This window comes from Tupaia chinensis, unplaced genomic scaffold (assembly GCF_000334495.1).
Source record: "Tupaia chinensis unplaced genomic scaffold, TupChi_1.0 Scaffold139757_1, whole genome shotgun sequence".
Classification (NCBI taxonomy): Eukaryota; Metazoa; Chordata; class Mammalia; order Scandentia; family Tupaiidae; genus Tupaia; species Tupaia belangeri.
Window position 1 is genome coordinate 533,583 of NW_006199637.1, and position 16,232 is coordinate 549,814.

General features: G+C 41.7%; 1 protein-coding gene across 1 annotated transcript in view; it reads right to left on the bottom strand.

Annotated features, from left to right (window-relative positions):
• Nucleotides 1-16,232, bottom strand: part of WDR43 (WD repeat domain 43) — a 62,254-nt gene that overhangs the window by 32,366 nt on the left and 13,656 nt on the right. The window contains exons 2-3 of the mRNA XM_006162123.3: nucleotides 10,165-10,302; nucleotides 4,577-4,698 (exon numbers count right to left, since the gene is read on the bottom strand). Of these exons, the coding sequence (XP_006162185.1) occupies nucleotides 4,577-4,698; nucleotides 10,165-10,302 (260 nt within the window). The remainder of the gene's footprint in view (nucleotides 1-4,576; nucleotides 4,699-10,164; nucleotides 10,303-16,232) is intronic.

Here is a 16,232-nt window from a genome sequence, read left to right on the forward strand (position 1 = left end):
CACCCCCACCAAAAGAAACACTAAACTAAAAAAAAGAAGGTATGGGGACCAGCAGTTGGCATAGTGGCTATGTCGCTGGACTCCCACATAGTTGACCATGGTTCAAGTCCTGGACCCAGTGGCTCAAACTCACGCCAGGCACGTGTGCATGCCCAAGATCCTGAGAAGAGAATGGAGAAGGGATTGCGGCGTAGCCATGCTCCTTGGGGGTGATTTCTCACTCTCTGTCTCTCTGTCTCCATCTTTCTGACAAGCACATGTACCCTATAGCAAAAAAACCTCTCCCCCCCAAAAAAGAGGAGGTATGAACCTTATTGCCAAAAGAAGTAAATTCTAGAGTAGGAGAAAAACTTATCATTCTGCCAATCATATTGAAATATATCAAATAAGTTATCTGGAAAAACAACACTAGGTTCCTACATTACACCACACACACTCAAAAGCTTGAGTAGGGCAACTCTGGACATACCGTCACACTAAAGTCACCTGTATGAGCAAAGTAATCTTCCTTTAGTAAGCACAGGATAAAGATTCTGAAGAAGTATCAGAAAATGTTTGGATAAAAAAATAAAAGTATTAAAATATGAGAATGCTTTGTAATCCTGCCAGATAAGGCTGGAAGCCATGCAGCTGCCTACAAGATGGGATCCCCAGGTGAGCTTGAACATATGAAAACATGCTGGGTGAGCTAGCACCCAAGACCCTGAGAAGCTGGAGGACTAACAGAAAGGAACTGCAGCACATGAAGATCCTATCAAGGGTGTTTCTCTCTGTTCCTCTCATTCACTCGCTATCTCAGGTAGATGCACATAAAGAGAAAAAAAAAGAACCTGCAATGATGGATATAATATGCCGACAGGGGCTTTCAACATTACTGTCTGTGTGTAGGACGTGACTGTGAACTTTCACTCAGAAAACAGTAACAAGGGCCCCTCTCCAGACCTACTAGATCATAATCTCTAATCTGACAGATCACCAGGAAACTACCATATTTGCTGCAAGTAAAAGAAGCACACTTCCTAAACCTCTAGGGAGGTGATGTACTCACCTGCACTTCCAGTCCCAAACCCTCCATAAATTGTAAGCCTCTATCTATCACCACCTTCTCTGCTGGGTTGTTTTTCTTTCACTTGTCATATCAAATTCAACTTGTAAAAAACCCCAAACCATTTCCCTCTTTTATCTATAATTTCTGATAACTTCTACCCTCCACTATGGATCTCCTAGAATGCCCCTCCTCTCAATCGGTCTACATGCCTAATAAGTTAAACAATAAGTTAACAAAGCTATAAACTTACTAATTACCTTTAATTCAACTCCTTTTTGTCACTCATCGCCCTTCCTTCACTCCAAGTGTTGCAGATCCCTCTGAGTATTATTGCCACTCTTTTTTTCCTACTCTTACCATCAGAACAAAGGATGATAATAATAATCTCCTACTTGGTTTCTCTGCCTTTAAACTAATTCATCCCCCCTGACTTCTAAACCATACCAACAGATTACTTTTTCCGAGGGTTAACTGTGGTTACGTTATTTCCAACATACTAACCTTCAATGGCTCTCTGCGGCTCACCAGATAGAATCTAAAACCCCAACAAAGCACTTTCAGTCCAATAGTAAAACACTGTACCAGAATCTGAGAGGGAGATTACAATCCCACTTACCAGCTACAGGACCAGGGGCATTATTACACTCCTCAGCATCATCCTCCATGGAGTAAGCTGAACTGTATTTAAGAGTGCACATTTATTGTGCGTGATACAGCCAATCACACGACTAGGCACCTGACATACAACATATGATTTTCATCTATGACACGGCTTCTAAGATGCTCTGTCAGAAACTCTACCATCTATTAACCTCAGTATACTCCTCCTCTACATCAGTTTACTCAGTACCAAGTGAATCTGTCACTTCCCTAACACCTGGCCTTTGCTCCTGCAATCTCTGCATTTTCCTTACCATCTGTGAAAAGATTCTCCCACTCTCTACTATCCAAATCTTTAGTTGCCAGAGGGCAGGTGTGCTCACCGAAGCAAGACAGAGGAAGGAGAAAGCACCCTGACTCCAGCCAGAGTATGGTCACGCTACAATCCTTTCTCCTCCATTTCTGCATACTGTCGGGACTCCGGGCAGGCATACACACGGCACTCGAAGTGCTCCTTATTCTTCGAGCTGCCAGGGCCAAGACTGAAACAGCAGTTGGCGATGTAGGATCTGGCCACAAAATCTTTTTTAAGTTTTATTTGCTAGATTCAAGATAGCACATGTACACAGGAGAGAGAGAGAAAGCACCCACCTCAACAGAGTCTTGTCCTACTATAATCCCCTTCCTCCAGCCCACTAGCTCCTAAAGATCCTTAGTACCCATAAATGTACCCAGCAAGTGTTCATCTGGAGATCTGGGGGATCTGAGCCCACCCACCCAGTCCGCCACGTGGCTTCCTGCACGGCAGTTCAGTTTGCTACAGGCTATGCCACTAGGCTAGAGCTATGCAAATCTTATCTTCCCTAGAAGGTCCAAAGCAAATCCCTTCTCTTCCTCAGGCCTTCCCAACACTACTGTATTCTTATGACAAGTAATCACATGCCACTATGTTACCTCTTACACAATTATTTTATTCTTATATCATTAAAAGCTTTTATGTATGAAAGTCTTACATTCCCAAGCCCACCTGTGCTAACACAAGCAGCAGGGTACTACTGCACAGGCTGGGGCTGCATGGGAGGCCCAGGTTCAGCTCATAAACCTAGCAGGCTAGGTGTGGTAACACACTCCAGTACTGGTAACTAGGAGGCTGGAACAGAAGAATTACAATGGAGGCTGTCAAAAAAGCCTCTCTCTATTTCTGTCTCTTTTAAAAAAATAATAATAATAAATAGTTAAAGTCAGCAGGTGGCATGGTGTTTAAGACACTATATCCCAAAAGCAAATTCCTCAGTTTGAGTCCCAGACTCAGCCACCAAAAAAACTCACCAGGTATTTATTCTGAGAGGAAAATAGAGAAGGGATAACAGTGTGGTCACCCACCCCCAGGAAGTGATTTCTCATTATCCCTCTCTCTGGCAAGATTTTTCCCTATGGAAAAATCTTAAAAAAAGGACTGCACACTCAATCTAATAAAAAGTTCAGGGGTAGAGGGTATAGATGTTGGTTTTAAAACAACACAGTACTTGGGACCAGCAGATGACATAGTTTTGTCGCTGGACTCCCACATGGCCAACTACCAGCTTACCAGACCCAGTGGCTTAAAACTCAAGCTGGGGGAACCAGCAATTAGCGTAATGGCTATGTCGCTGGACTCCCACGTAGTCGACTGCAGTTCATGTCCTGGACCCGGTGGCTTAAAACTCACGCCGGGCACATGTGCGTGCATGCCTAAGATCCCAAGAGGAGAATGGAGGAAAAGGATTGCAGCGTGGCCATCCCCCCTGGGGGGTGATTTCTCGCTTTCTGTCTCTCTGTCTGTTTGTCTGGCGAGTGCACCAGCCCTACAGCAAAAACCTCTCCAAAAAAAAACTCAAGCTGGGTGTGTGTGTCTGTGTGTGTGTGTGCGTGTGTATCCAAGACCCTAAGAGGAGAATGAAGGAGGAATTGCAGCGTGGCCATCCCCCCGGGGGGAAGTGATTTCTCACTTTTTGTCTGTCTGTCTCTTTCTCTGGCAAGAGAAAGCACACTAAAGCAAAAAATCTCTTAGAAAAAAAAAAGCAATGCAGTGTTCTTTGAGAGTGAACCATATGGGAAGGTTCTAGATTCTCATTAGCAATTTCCCTGAGCATGCCAGGAATACACATGCCCATGATTCAGAGCTAGATCACAGTATGAGGACCCTGTTTGAGCGTTTCTGTTTCTCTCTCTCAGATGAAATGATTTTTTTTCTTAAACCCAACAAATTTTTTAAAAGTTCCCTGGGGCCAGCAGTGGTGGAATGGTTTAGTCACTGCTCTCCCACAGAGTCGACAGCAATTCGAGTATCAGACCCAGCCGCTTAAAATTCACATAGGGTTGGGACCAGCAGTTAGCGTAATGGCTATGTCGCTGGACTCCCATGTAGTCGACCATGGTTCAAGTCCCAGACCTGGTTACTTAAACTCATGCCGGGCGCGTGTGCATGAGTGCCCGAGATCCCGAGAGGGGAATGGAGGAGAAGGGACTGTGGCATTGCCATCCCCCCAGGGAGTGATTTCTCGCTTTCTGTCTGTCACTCTCTGGCTTTCTGGTGAGCGCAAGTGCGCTATAGCAAAAACCTCTTAAAAAAAAAAAAAGAAAAGAAAAAGAAAATTCACACAGGGTATGTGTGCATGTGTGCCAAAAATCTCAAGAGGAGAATGGAGGAAAAGGGATTGCGGCGTGGTCATTCCCCCAGGGGTTGATTTTTCACTTTCTGTCTCTCTGGTGAGCAAATGCACCCTACAGAAAAAAATCTCTCCAAACAAAAAGTTTTCCTGTGAACAGTCTACACTGCCTTATGTCTACACTGCCCACTGTGTCCAGCATGATTTGTCAAGCTCTGGCACATTTCCAAACAGTAACCGGGCCATCTTTCCAAGCCACAGAGTCATCAATCTTACTCACCACTTTACTTTGCAGGTCTGTATGTTCCATTCCACAATATGTTTATCATCTGAACAACTATATAAACAGCCACCGTCTTGATGCCACTGTATGCAATTGACTCTGTTGTCATGTCCACCACTCTGCAGATTTAAAAAATAAAATAAAACTTGTTTTATATGATAAGAACCCTGGAGCCATTACCAGTTAACTAAAATGTTAGGCTTTCCCCTAACTAAGCCTTGACCTACTTCTCATCATTACAGTTTTCCAATGCCAAAAATAAGATAAACCAGCTAGACCATCAAATGTTTACCTCTCATTCTTTTCTGTTGGGAAAACCTACTTCTACACCGAAGTCAAAAAATATTAATCCTATGGGGCCAGCAGTTAGCGTAATGGTTATGTCGCTGGACTCCCATGTAGTCGACTATGGTTTGCATCCCAGACCTGGTGGCTTAAACTCACACCAGGCACGTGTGCATGCATGCCCAAGATCCCAAGAGGAGAATGGAGGAGAAGGGATTGTGGCGTGGCTATCCCCCCCAAGAGGTGATTTCTCACTTTCTGTCTCTTTCTTTCTGATGAGCGCACACATCCTATAGCAAAAACCTCTCCAAAAAAAAAAAAAAAGAATATTAATCCTAGAAGCAATTTGCTTCTGACAGGAATGACAGCTTTAAGCATGACAAAATATTCCATGAACAATGGCAAAAAGTTTATGGCACTTGAGTAAAGTAGTAGTAAAGTTCAATTATTGTGTACAAAATCAACACTTAGCATAAAAGCCAAGTTTAGTTTAAAAAAAAAAAAAACACTATGAAAATCCTTTTTGAAAGTAGTAAAAGTGGGGCAACAGGTGGCATGGTGGTTAAGGTACTGAATTCCCACATGGTCCAACCATGGTTCAAGTCCTATCCTTTAGCTTGAAAATCACACCAGAAGTATATGCATGCATACCCAAAATCCCAAGAAGAGAATGGAGAAGGGATTGACTGGGGCGGTGGAGGGTGGTTTCTCACTTTCCCTCTTTTTCTCTCTGGTGAGCACACATGCCTTATGGCAAAAACCTTAAAAAAAAACTTAAAAAAAAAAAAAAGTACTCAAATCTTTCAATAAAGAAATCGTGGGGCTGGCGGGTGGCATGGTGGTTGAGGAGCTGGACATAGGCTGACCAAAGTTTGAGTCCCAGACCTGGTGGCTTGCTTGCTTGCTTGCTCGCTCTTTCTTTCTTTCTTTCTCTCTCTTTCTCTCTCTCTCTCTCCCCCCCCACCCCACCCCCTCTCTGGTCAAGCTGAAGAATAACAACAACAAATAAAATAAAATAAATTATTTTTTAAATTTTATTATTTTAATTTGATCAGAGAGGGACAAAGAGAGTTAGTGAGAGAAAATGAGAAAACAAGTTGGCAGGTCCAGGACTTGAACCACGGTAGGCCATGTGGGAGTCCAGCAACCTCAACCAACACGCCACCTGCAGGCCCCATAAATAATTGTTTTTTAAAGAAATCACTATTTCTTTTTCTTTTTTTTTAAATATTTATTTTATTTAACTTTATTATTTTAATATTTCCAGAGAGAGACACACAGGGAGGGAGAGAGAGAGAGAAAGAGAAAGAGAGAGAGAGAGAGAGAGAGCGCGAGAGAGAGAGAGAGAGCACAACAGCCTCCGGGTCTGCGGCTCAAACCACGGTTGGCCATGTGGGAATCCAACACCCTTGACCACCACGCCACCTGCCGGCCCCAAGAAATCACTATTTCTTCAGGTAAACATTAATGTTTCCACTTGTAATAAATCTTACCATGTGAACGATACTTTACACACAACACCGCAAGGTACTCTCTCAGAGCACACAAGAAAGGAAACATTAACTGGGAAAGGCTCATTCACATCTCCCATCTCAAACGGACTCCAGAACAAATCCACTGAGCATAATAAAGTGCTAAACCAACTACACTGTAAGCAGTTACTGTCCCTCTTTCCACCTGAATTCGAAGTTAGTAAAAATAAATACGATGCAGCACTGCTATGTACACATTTAAATAACTTACCCTTTTGAGTGATTACTCAAAATCACTGAAGTTATTTACAAATAAGATTATCCCTCCCCACAAAAAATACTGTAAGATGTTAAGTTCAGTTACTTTCTTTCTGTGCTAAGGCCTATAATATGCACACACCCAAAGACTTAAACAAGGAATATAAACATATAAATTCCATAGAAAGAATTCAGTATAGAAATATTCAACCTTGTTAAGTAATCAAAGAAATACAAATCACATGGGACCAGCAGTTGGAGTAATGGTTATGTCGCTGGACTCCCACATAGTTGAACACAGTTCGAGTCCCAGACCCCATAGCTTAAACTCACGCCGGGCACGTGTGTGTGCGTGCTCATGATCTTGAGAGGAGAATGGAGGAGAAGGGATTGCAGCATGGCCATCCCCACTGGGGGGGGTGATTTCTTACTTTCTGTCTCTCTGGCAAGTGCACATGCCCTATAGCAAAAAACCGCTCAAAAAAAAAGAAAGAAAGACAAATCACAATCAGCACTTTGGTCTCTTCATCTAGCAATGTGTTTAGCGTAATGTGCACACGTAAAGTAACAGTAAAAATGGCACTATCCACAGCTAGAGGCATGACATTTAGCATACCTTTTTGGAAACCAGTCTGATTACATACTCGGTCAACAAGTCATCTAGTAAATACCACTTACCTGCCAGATACTTCCAACATATTGATACCTCAATAAAATCATGCAAGGTAAACTGTCTAACACCCACTTAAGAAATAAGAGATTAAATTATTTATCAATGATTGCACACTAGTAGGATTCAATCTCAGGACAGATCTACCTCCAAAGCCTCATCCCCTTTCTACTTCATCACACCAGATCAACATTCCTCATACTGATTCTCTCAGTTCCTTTCTCATGAATTCACCTCCCTTAAAGATGTACTTAAAATTCCTCAAGATATTGAAATGATTTTAGAAAGGGTTCTGGCCTCCATGTCGGCAGCTCCAAGGGCCAAGCAAAGCGGCTATCACACTGCATAGGAAAAAGTTAACTATTCAAATCAAAGGCCAGGCTCCCAACGTCAGTGAAGCAAAGAGCCCACCTGAGGGCCACCCATGACTTGGAAGAGAGAAAGGAGCAAACATTTTTCTTGCTATACAGCTATCTGAATGCCTTAATTATTTTATTTTATAAGTACACATTATTTTTATAAAGTTGAGGAAGAAAACAAGTAATCTAATTTAAAATTGGATTTAAAAATCAGAAAAAAGGGGTTTAATTTTTTTAATTTTTAAAAAATTTATCAAATAAGCTGTTTTTGTCATTAGTACTGCTATTTTTTAAGAGATCTTTGCTAAAGGGCATATACGCTCAGTGGAGAGAGAGATAGGCAGAGAGAAAGTAAGAAATCACCCCTGGAGACATGGCCACACCGCAATTTCCTCTCCTCCATTCTCCTCTCAGGATTCTGGACATGCACACCTGCAAACACGCTCAGTGTGAATTTCAAAATGCAAGGTACCGGGCTATACAGGACTCATATAGCCTTGTAGGAGTCCAGTGCCCTAAATATTACACCACCTGCTGGCCCCCACTGGTACTGTTTTAATGGGATATACAGTGATGGCAATCATACTGCTGAAACATACTGTCCCAGGGCCAGCAGGTGGCATGGTGGTTATGGCACTAGACTTTCACATGGCCAACCACGGTTCAAGTCCTAGAGCTGGTGACTTGCTTTCTCACTGTCTCTCTAACTCTCTGTCTCTCTCTGGTGAGTGTGTATGCCTCATAGCAAATTTTCAAAAACAATAAAAAGTGAAATAAGTAATTCTTAAGAAAGAAAGAAATATACTGGCCCTCCATAGCCGATCCAAGTATAAATTAGGAAAATTCTTTCAGAAGATGTTCTTAACACTCAAAACCTGTGACTCAGTCATTACAGGTTAGTAATTTTGAGAAGCCATAGAAGAAGGAAAAAACATTCATCATTCTACAATTTAAAAAACAAAAAGTTGGAAACCACTAAATAAATGGTCAATTATAGTTAAATAACCAACAGACTATCGTTTCAGTGGGATTTTAGAAAGTCATAAGAAATGTTTATAATAGTTTTTGACAGGGCCAGCAGATGCTGTGGTGGTTAAAGCGTTGGACTCCCACATGGTTGAAAGCATTTCAAATCCTGGACCCAGAGGCTTCCTTTCTCATTTTCCTTTCTCTCTCTCAGGTCAAATTTTTAAAAAAAAATTAAATTAAATAATTATTTTTTAAAATGTTTTTAACATAGGATCTATGTGGTAATTTCATCTAAAAAAATTCAAGATACACAATAGACAGAACCCAAATTTGTTTTTTAAATATACGTATAAGGCAAGAAATACACCAACTATTGACAGAGTGGATATCTTTGTGGCTATCAGAGTGGTGACAGATTTTGACTAATAAATTATTTCCTTTCTCAATTTCATATAGATCTAAATATTCTATGGGTTGACATTTTCTAAATGAAAACCTTATTTTATTCATAACATAAATTATTCCTACAGGGACAAGAAGATGGCATAACGGTTACATTGCTGGACTCCCATGTAATCGATTGCCCACGGTTTGAGTCCCAGACCTGGCAGCTTCAAAGTCATTCTGGGCGTGTGGGCGCACATGCCCAAGATCCCGAGAATAGCCTACATACAGGAATCCAGTGAACAACAAATACACTGTAATAGATATCATTTGAAGCAAACAATGACTTAAAAGTTACTGCCTTCCAGCACCGAGCCCACCCTTCTGTACTCTGCGATGCTGGCACTGGGACTACAAAAGCCACAGTTCTGCATTGCCAGCTGGAACCACAGGCTCTGCCAATAAAGGGTGATGGAGAGAGACAAGCCTAGAGGTAATTAAGAACTTGTTCCTTCCTATCCCCTTGGTAACAATGCCTTCCAGCAGCCATGGAACCCAACACCCAGTTTTTCCAACCCAAGAGAAACAGCCTCATCACTTCCCTTCAGAGACACATGAGCATCAGGCAGCTGGAGGCCCCTCCTCTGAGGTCTGGTCCCCAAGCCCAGGGGGTTACTCCTCCTCAAGAGACAGCAGCACCAAAAGAGTAACACCTGCTTCTAAAAGGTCTCCGTTTCAACAATTCCACCTGCCTCCTTTGTCCTCCAGCCCAAGGGGTAGTAAGCAGCATCCTGCAGTCTCTTTGATACCTCTGAGTTCTTTAATCCTTTCTTTCTTTAAACCTAGTCAATAAGTCTTCATTCTTTGATATAATAGGAACTATGTTACCTATCAGATCACTTATCAATTATTACTAATAAACATCTACAAGTCAGAGGGGCCAGCAGGTGGCTTTGTCGTTAAGGGTGCTGGACTCCCACATGGCCGACTGCGGTTTGAGTCCCAGACCTGGCAGCTTACTTGCTCATGTGCTCTTTTATAATTAAAATAATTATAAAAAAAAAAATCTACAAGTCAGAAAACTGTTCCTAAAGTGCAGATTCCATCACATATGCATAGTTTTCTAAAATCTCTAAAATTAGCTTCCCTGTGGTACATTTTATATAAAACATATGTGTATACACTTACTATTAATTTACTGTGTAATTCTCCTTTTACTGTACTGTATAATAAAATGCTACCAACTGCTGTACCAAGCGCCAACAAGTCAATCTGGTCACCAGTTCCTATAGCTTCTGATTTCCTTTTTTTCCTCTGAGGACTTTCCTGGAAAAAAAGAAAAATAATGTTTTATTTAGAATTTCAAACACAAAAACAGCATTAATGTATAAATGCAAAACCACCACCCCACAAAAGTCACTTCAGTGATCAGACAGTGTGGACAGCGTTAAACACAAGATTCTGCAAGGCTGACCCATTCCTTGTTGACTGAGTACACCAGGTGCATGCTTGCCCTGAGTGTACTGGGGCAAATGGTGGCATCCAGATCCTGTCAAGGGTCTATCTTTTTATCTCTATCTTTCTTTCTCTCACACTCACAGAATAAATGCACTTTAATATATTTTGCTTAAGTCACTTAACAGAGAGGAGGGGTCAGGGGATTTGTCTCAGGTGTTCTTTCTCACTACTTTGAAAAGGGGAAAAAAAAAAAAATCACTCCACTGATTGAGTCTCCTACCCTCCAAAAAACAGGCAGTGAACAGGATACCTAAGTATGCTTTTGGTGCCCTCCTAACAGATCCAAGCAGCCTCAATGCTGCTACCACTTCTCAGAAACCAAGTCCCCTACAGACAGTTTCACGCAGAGCCTTCACTCGCCAAGCAAAGATACACACCGAAGACCTATGTATAGACTCACAAATCCACACCCAAGAGTCAACTCTTCCCTTTTCCTCCCTCATCTTTCGAGCCTTCTAGCTTAGTTTTCAGGAAAAGGAATTCATTTTTACACTTACAAACATGAATTAACTTCTGTTTGAGTCAGCAAATAATTGTAACTTGGAGAGCAGCACCGAGCACACGCTAGAAAAAATACTCACGTGACTAACCAAGAGTTAGTATGGCAGTTCATGCTGGCTCAGTGATTCTACTGACTCAGAGGCACAAGTTTCAATTTAGTGACAAATGCCACAAGACTTCTTTGATTTACTGGATTGTCGGAAAAGTCATGTCGTATTTTTTCTGCTTTTCTATGCAAAAGTGCATCATGACTTTTCCAACAAACCAGTATTTCAAGGAATGCTAACAGTTTATGTCTGTCCGACAAAAACCACAATCAGTGATCACAACAGTATTACATCAGGGGTCAAATGGCAACACGTGGGTCTGTAAAGCTGACCCATTCCATTAGGTTCCTGGTTTATAAACACCAGACACACACATGCCACCCAGGGCTGTCTGGGGCTGGAGGTGGATTACACCATCAGGACCCAGCCTTGATAATGAACTGCAGCACTGGAAGCCACGTGGGAATATGTATATGTGTGTGTGTGTATATATATATATACTCACACACACATATGTATGTATGTATCCCAAGCAGACCTGAAAACATACTGGACCCAGGATCCTGACACGCTGCAGAGGGCTAAGGGACGGAGATTCAATGTGAAGAAACATTGCCAAAGGGAGAGCTTAGCCCTCTTTCCCACTATACAAGACAAGCTGCGAAGCAGGATACTAAGGAGAAGAAACCTGAGGCCAAGAAGGCTGATGCCAGTGGCAAGGTTAAAAAGGGTGTGACCCCAAGGCTAAAAAGGCCCAAGAAGGGAAAATCCCATTGCAGCCAAAACCTGGTCATAGTCCAGGGCATCAGCAAATACTCCCGGACTGCCATGTGTTCGACGTGAAAGAGGAAATACTCAGCCACTAAATCCTGGATCGAAAAGAAAAAGAAGGTTCTTGCGACTGTCACAAAAACCAGTTGGTGAGGACAAAAACAGTGGTACCGGGTGGTTAAACTTCACAAAATACCTAGGTATTATCCTACTGAAGATGTGCCTTGAAAGTTGTTGAGCCATAGCAAAAACCCCTTCAGGCAGCATGTGAGAAAGCTGCGAGCTAGCATCACTCACGGGACCATTCTCATCATCCTCACTGGACGCCAGACTCACGTCACCATTCTCATCATCCTCACTGGACGCCAAAGAGGCAAGAGAGTGGTTTTCCTGAAGCAGCTGAGCAGTGGCTTACTACTTGTGACTGGTCCTCTGGTCCTCAATCGAGTTCCACTGTGTAGAACACACAGCAATTTATCATCGCCACCTCCACGAAAATCTCCATTAACAAAGTAAAAGTCCCAAACCACCTTACCGATGCTTACTTTATGAAAAAGAAGCTGCGGATGCCCAGACACCAGGAAAGTGAGCTCTTTGACACAGAGGAGAAATATGAGATCACAGAGGAGAAATACGAGATTACAGAGCAGCACAAGGTTGATCAGAGAGCTGTGGGCTCACAAATTTTACCAAAATCAAAGCTGTCCTCAGCTCCAGGGCTATCTGCAATCCGTGTCTGCTCTTACAAATGTAGTTTATCCTCACAAATTGGTGTTCTAAATTTCTTGCCAAGAACCTAATAAATGATTGATGATTTATTTAAAAAAAAAAAAAGAAAAAGGATAAAAAAAAAAAACCACTGCCAAAAGTCTCTGCTCTCTGCTCTCTCACTCATAGCAAAAGTAAAGTTTAAAAAAAGTAGTAAGTCAATTTATAATGCTGAAAAAAGTAATTATAATTTCAGAACTTCTCTTCCACATTATTTTTAAATTAAGAGCTTGCAGGATATATGTTTCAGCACAAAGGAACTGAGAAATCCATTCTTTTAGTATAAAACAGGCAAATACCATAATTATTTTAAAATACATTTATTTATTTGTTGTGATTTTCAGATCACCAGGTCTGGGGCTTTTACAATGTCAGCCATGTGGGAGTCCAGCAACTCAACCACCAATACCACCTGCCAACCCCTAAATACAACAAATTTTCAAAATGTTCTTTAAAAAAATAAAATAAAATGTCAGAAAGTACATGAACTAGCCAGAGAGAGACAGAGTGGGAGAAAGCATCCCCTACCATGGGGCATAGTCACATCATAATCTGTTCTCCATTCCTCCTTTTCAGGATTTTTGGACACACACATACCCAGGGTGTTTTCCAAGCCCAAACCACGAGGTCAGCCAATTGGGATCCAGGTCCCTTAACCATCAGGCGACAGACTGGTCCAAAAGGGAACATTTTCTTATTAATGCAGAATCTCTACTCTAGCAGCATAAAACATAAAAATCTACCTAATCTGGGGCCAGCAGGTGGCATGGTGGTTAAGGCACTGGACTCCCACATGGTCAACTGTGGTTCAAGTCCCAGATCTCAATGTTTGAAGTTAGCTGAGGGTGCGTGTGCGAGTGTACCCCAAATCCGAGAAGGGACTGCAGCATGACCAACCCCCCCGGGTGGTGATCTCTCACTTTCTGTTTTCTGTCTCTCTAGCAAATGCACATACCCTATAGCAAAAAATTAAACACACACACACACACACACACACACACACACACACACAACTACCTTATCCAAGAACTACTAGTAAAAAGTAAAATGTTACCAACAGCATAATAAATATGAAGGAATAGATTTAGAAAGCATTTTTCCATTTTTCTCTTTTCAGATATCTTAAGGGAATGCTAGAAATGAAGAACTTGATTCATTGTACATACTGATGGAAAAGAAAGATTTAACAAAAAAAGGTTACTTTTCACTTACATAAAAATACACTTTCCAAATCCTTAGATATGTATCTACATTAATAAACTCAAAGTTCTATAAAACTTCCTTATTTACTTATTTATTTATTCTTAATTTTGACTAGAAAGGGAGGAGAGAGAGAGAGGAGAGTGAGAAAGAAAGCCGCCAGGTCCAGGACTTGAACCATGGTTGGCCATGTGGGAGTCCAGCGCCCTTAACCACCACGCTACCTGCTAATCCCAGTTCTATACAACTAAAAGCTAAAGTATAAGAAGTCTAATGGTCTACTCTGTAACATTTTATTTGCTAGAAACATTGAAACTTTTGCATTAGGAGTGGCCTAGGTCCTACCTTCAGGTACATGAATTTCTAAAGCTCCCTATGAAAGCTCCCGGGGGAATAAAGTTATGAACCCAAGCACCTACTTCAAGCAAGGACAGTGGTAGATAAAGCTACTACTACCTCATCAGAAAACTCTTCTATGGAAGATTGCAGAAAATATTTCTTTATTCTTGATTTTCTCAAATCAAGCCAAAATTATCCACACTGAGGTTTCTCAACATGTAAAACAAGGCTGGCTCAAATATGTACATGATTTACTACAGATTTGAATTTAAATTAAAAAGCACACAGAGTAAGCCTGTAGCCTTAGTGGTTAAGGCTAAGATCCCTTATGGCTGACAGCAATTAGAGTCCAGGCATGTGCATTTGCATGCCCCAAATCCCAACAGGATGGAGAAATAGGCTTCAAGTCCATCCCAAATGTCATCTCCTCCCCAGAAACAACTTCTCTTAAGACACAAGTCATACTGGGACCAGCAGTTAGCGTAATGGCTATGTCGCTGAACTCCCATGTAGTCAACCGTGGTTCGAGTCCTGGACCTAGTGGGTTAAACTCACGCTGGGCGTGTGTGCATGCGTGCCCAAGATTCCGAGATGAGAAGGTATTGCGGCGTGGCCATCTCCCCTGGGAAGATGTCTATCTCTCTGTCTGTCTTTCTGGCAAGCGTACGCACCCTATAGCAAAAACCTCTCCAAAAAAAAAAAAGACACAAGTCATACTCAGCATTATAGACACAGTAAATCTGTGTCATCTTTATTCCTCCTTTTACATCTCAATCACTTTGTTCTGTTTCCTCAAAAGCACCTAGCACAGTATCATATGCACACTGGTTATAAATATAGACTAAAAATTTAGTTCATGTATTATAATCGGAAAATTTCAATTCCTGACGGTACCAGAAGTAAAGACCAAAAGGATGTGCTTCTTAGACTAAAAAGTCTCAGTGAAGAATAGACTGAGCTAAGCATTAAATACCAAAACCACATAGTGGAAATTCATCTGCTTCTAATCCAGAAGGCAATCAGATGGCTGAGAGCCAGTCTCAATGGCACATGTGCTCAACAAAAGCAAGAAGTAGCACAGACAAGGTGAAGACATAGAGAAAGCATACCTAGCTGATGAGAAGTTTGAAAGTCATCAATAATTAAGCAATGACTTTTTAGAATGAGATCCTAAAGAGAGTTATATGTACCAGGGGAGGCAGTCCACACTCATAAAAACATGTCTATAATTGAAACTATTTTCACAGAAAAATTTAGCCTTACCAAGGGTAATGTTCTGAGATTTCCCATTCCTTTTCTTTTCCTTTTTAAGAGGTTTTTGCCACAGGGCACATGCGCTCTCCCATGAAAGAGATAGACACAGTAAGAGAGAAAGTGAAAAATCACACCCCAGGGGGATGGGCCACTCCACATTCTCCTCTCCTCTTGAGATCTTGGGCACACATGCACACGTGCCCAGCATGATTTTCAAGCCACTGGGGTCCAAGACTCGAACCACAGTCAGCCATGGAGGAGTCCAGTGATATAACCCCCTACGCCACCTGCTGGCTTCCCATTTTACTTTTTCAACTCTATCGCATCTACTAAATCTATTTCACAATCCACTAATGGATCAAAATCTACTTCTGAAAAACACTGACCTCAAAACACCAAAAATTGCACCCAAGTTTTAAGTTTCATTCTGCAATTAGTCTTCCAATTCATTTCTTGGTCTCTCACTGCCACTTCCTCTGGCATGTGTGTAAGTTTTATGGATAACAGTGAACAAAATGGGTAACATTTTACATAAAATTAAATGTAGTACTAATATGAAAACAAATTCTAACATACAGAAATTTACATTTTTACCAATCAGATCTAATCTACAACCTTCACCTTCCTCACCTAATCGTCTTTTGAAGTTTAAATACTAGAGACCTCAAAAGACAGAACACTGGGGACAAGCAGATGGCATAATGGTACGTTGCTGGACCTCCCACGTGGTCAACTACAGTTCAAGTCCCAGCCAAGAACACTCCAGGCACGTATGCATGCGTGCCCAAAATCCCAAAAGGAGAATGGAGGAGGAGGGATTGTGGTGTGGCCATCCCCCCATGGGGGGGGGGGGGGGGG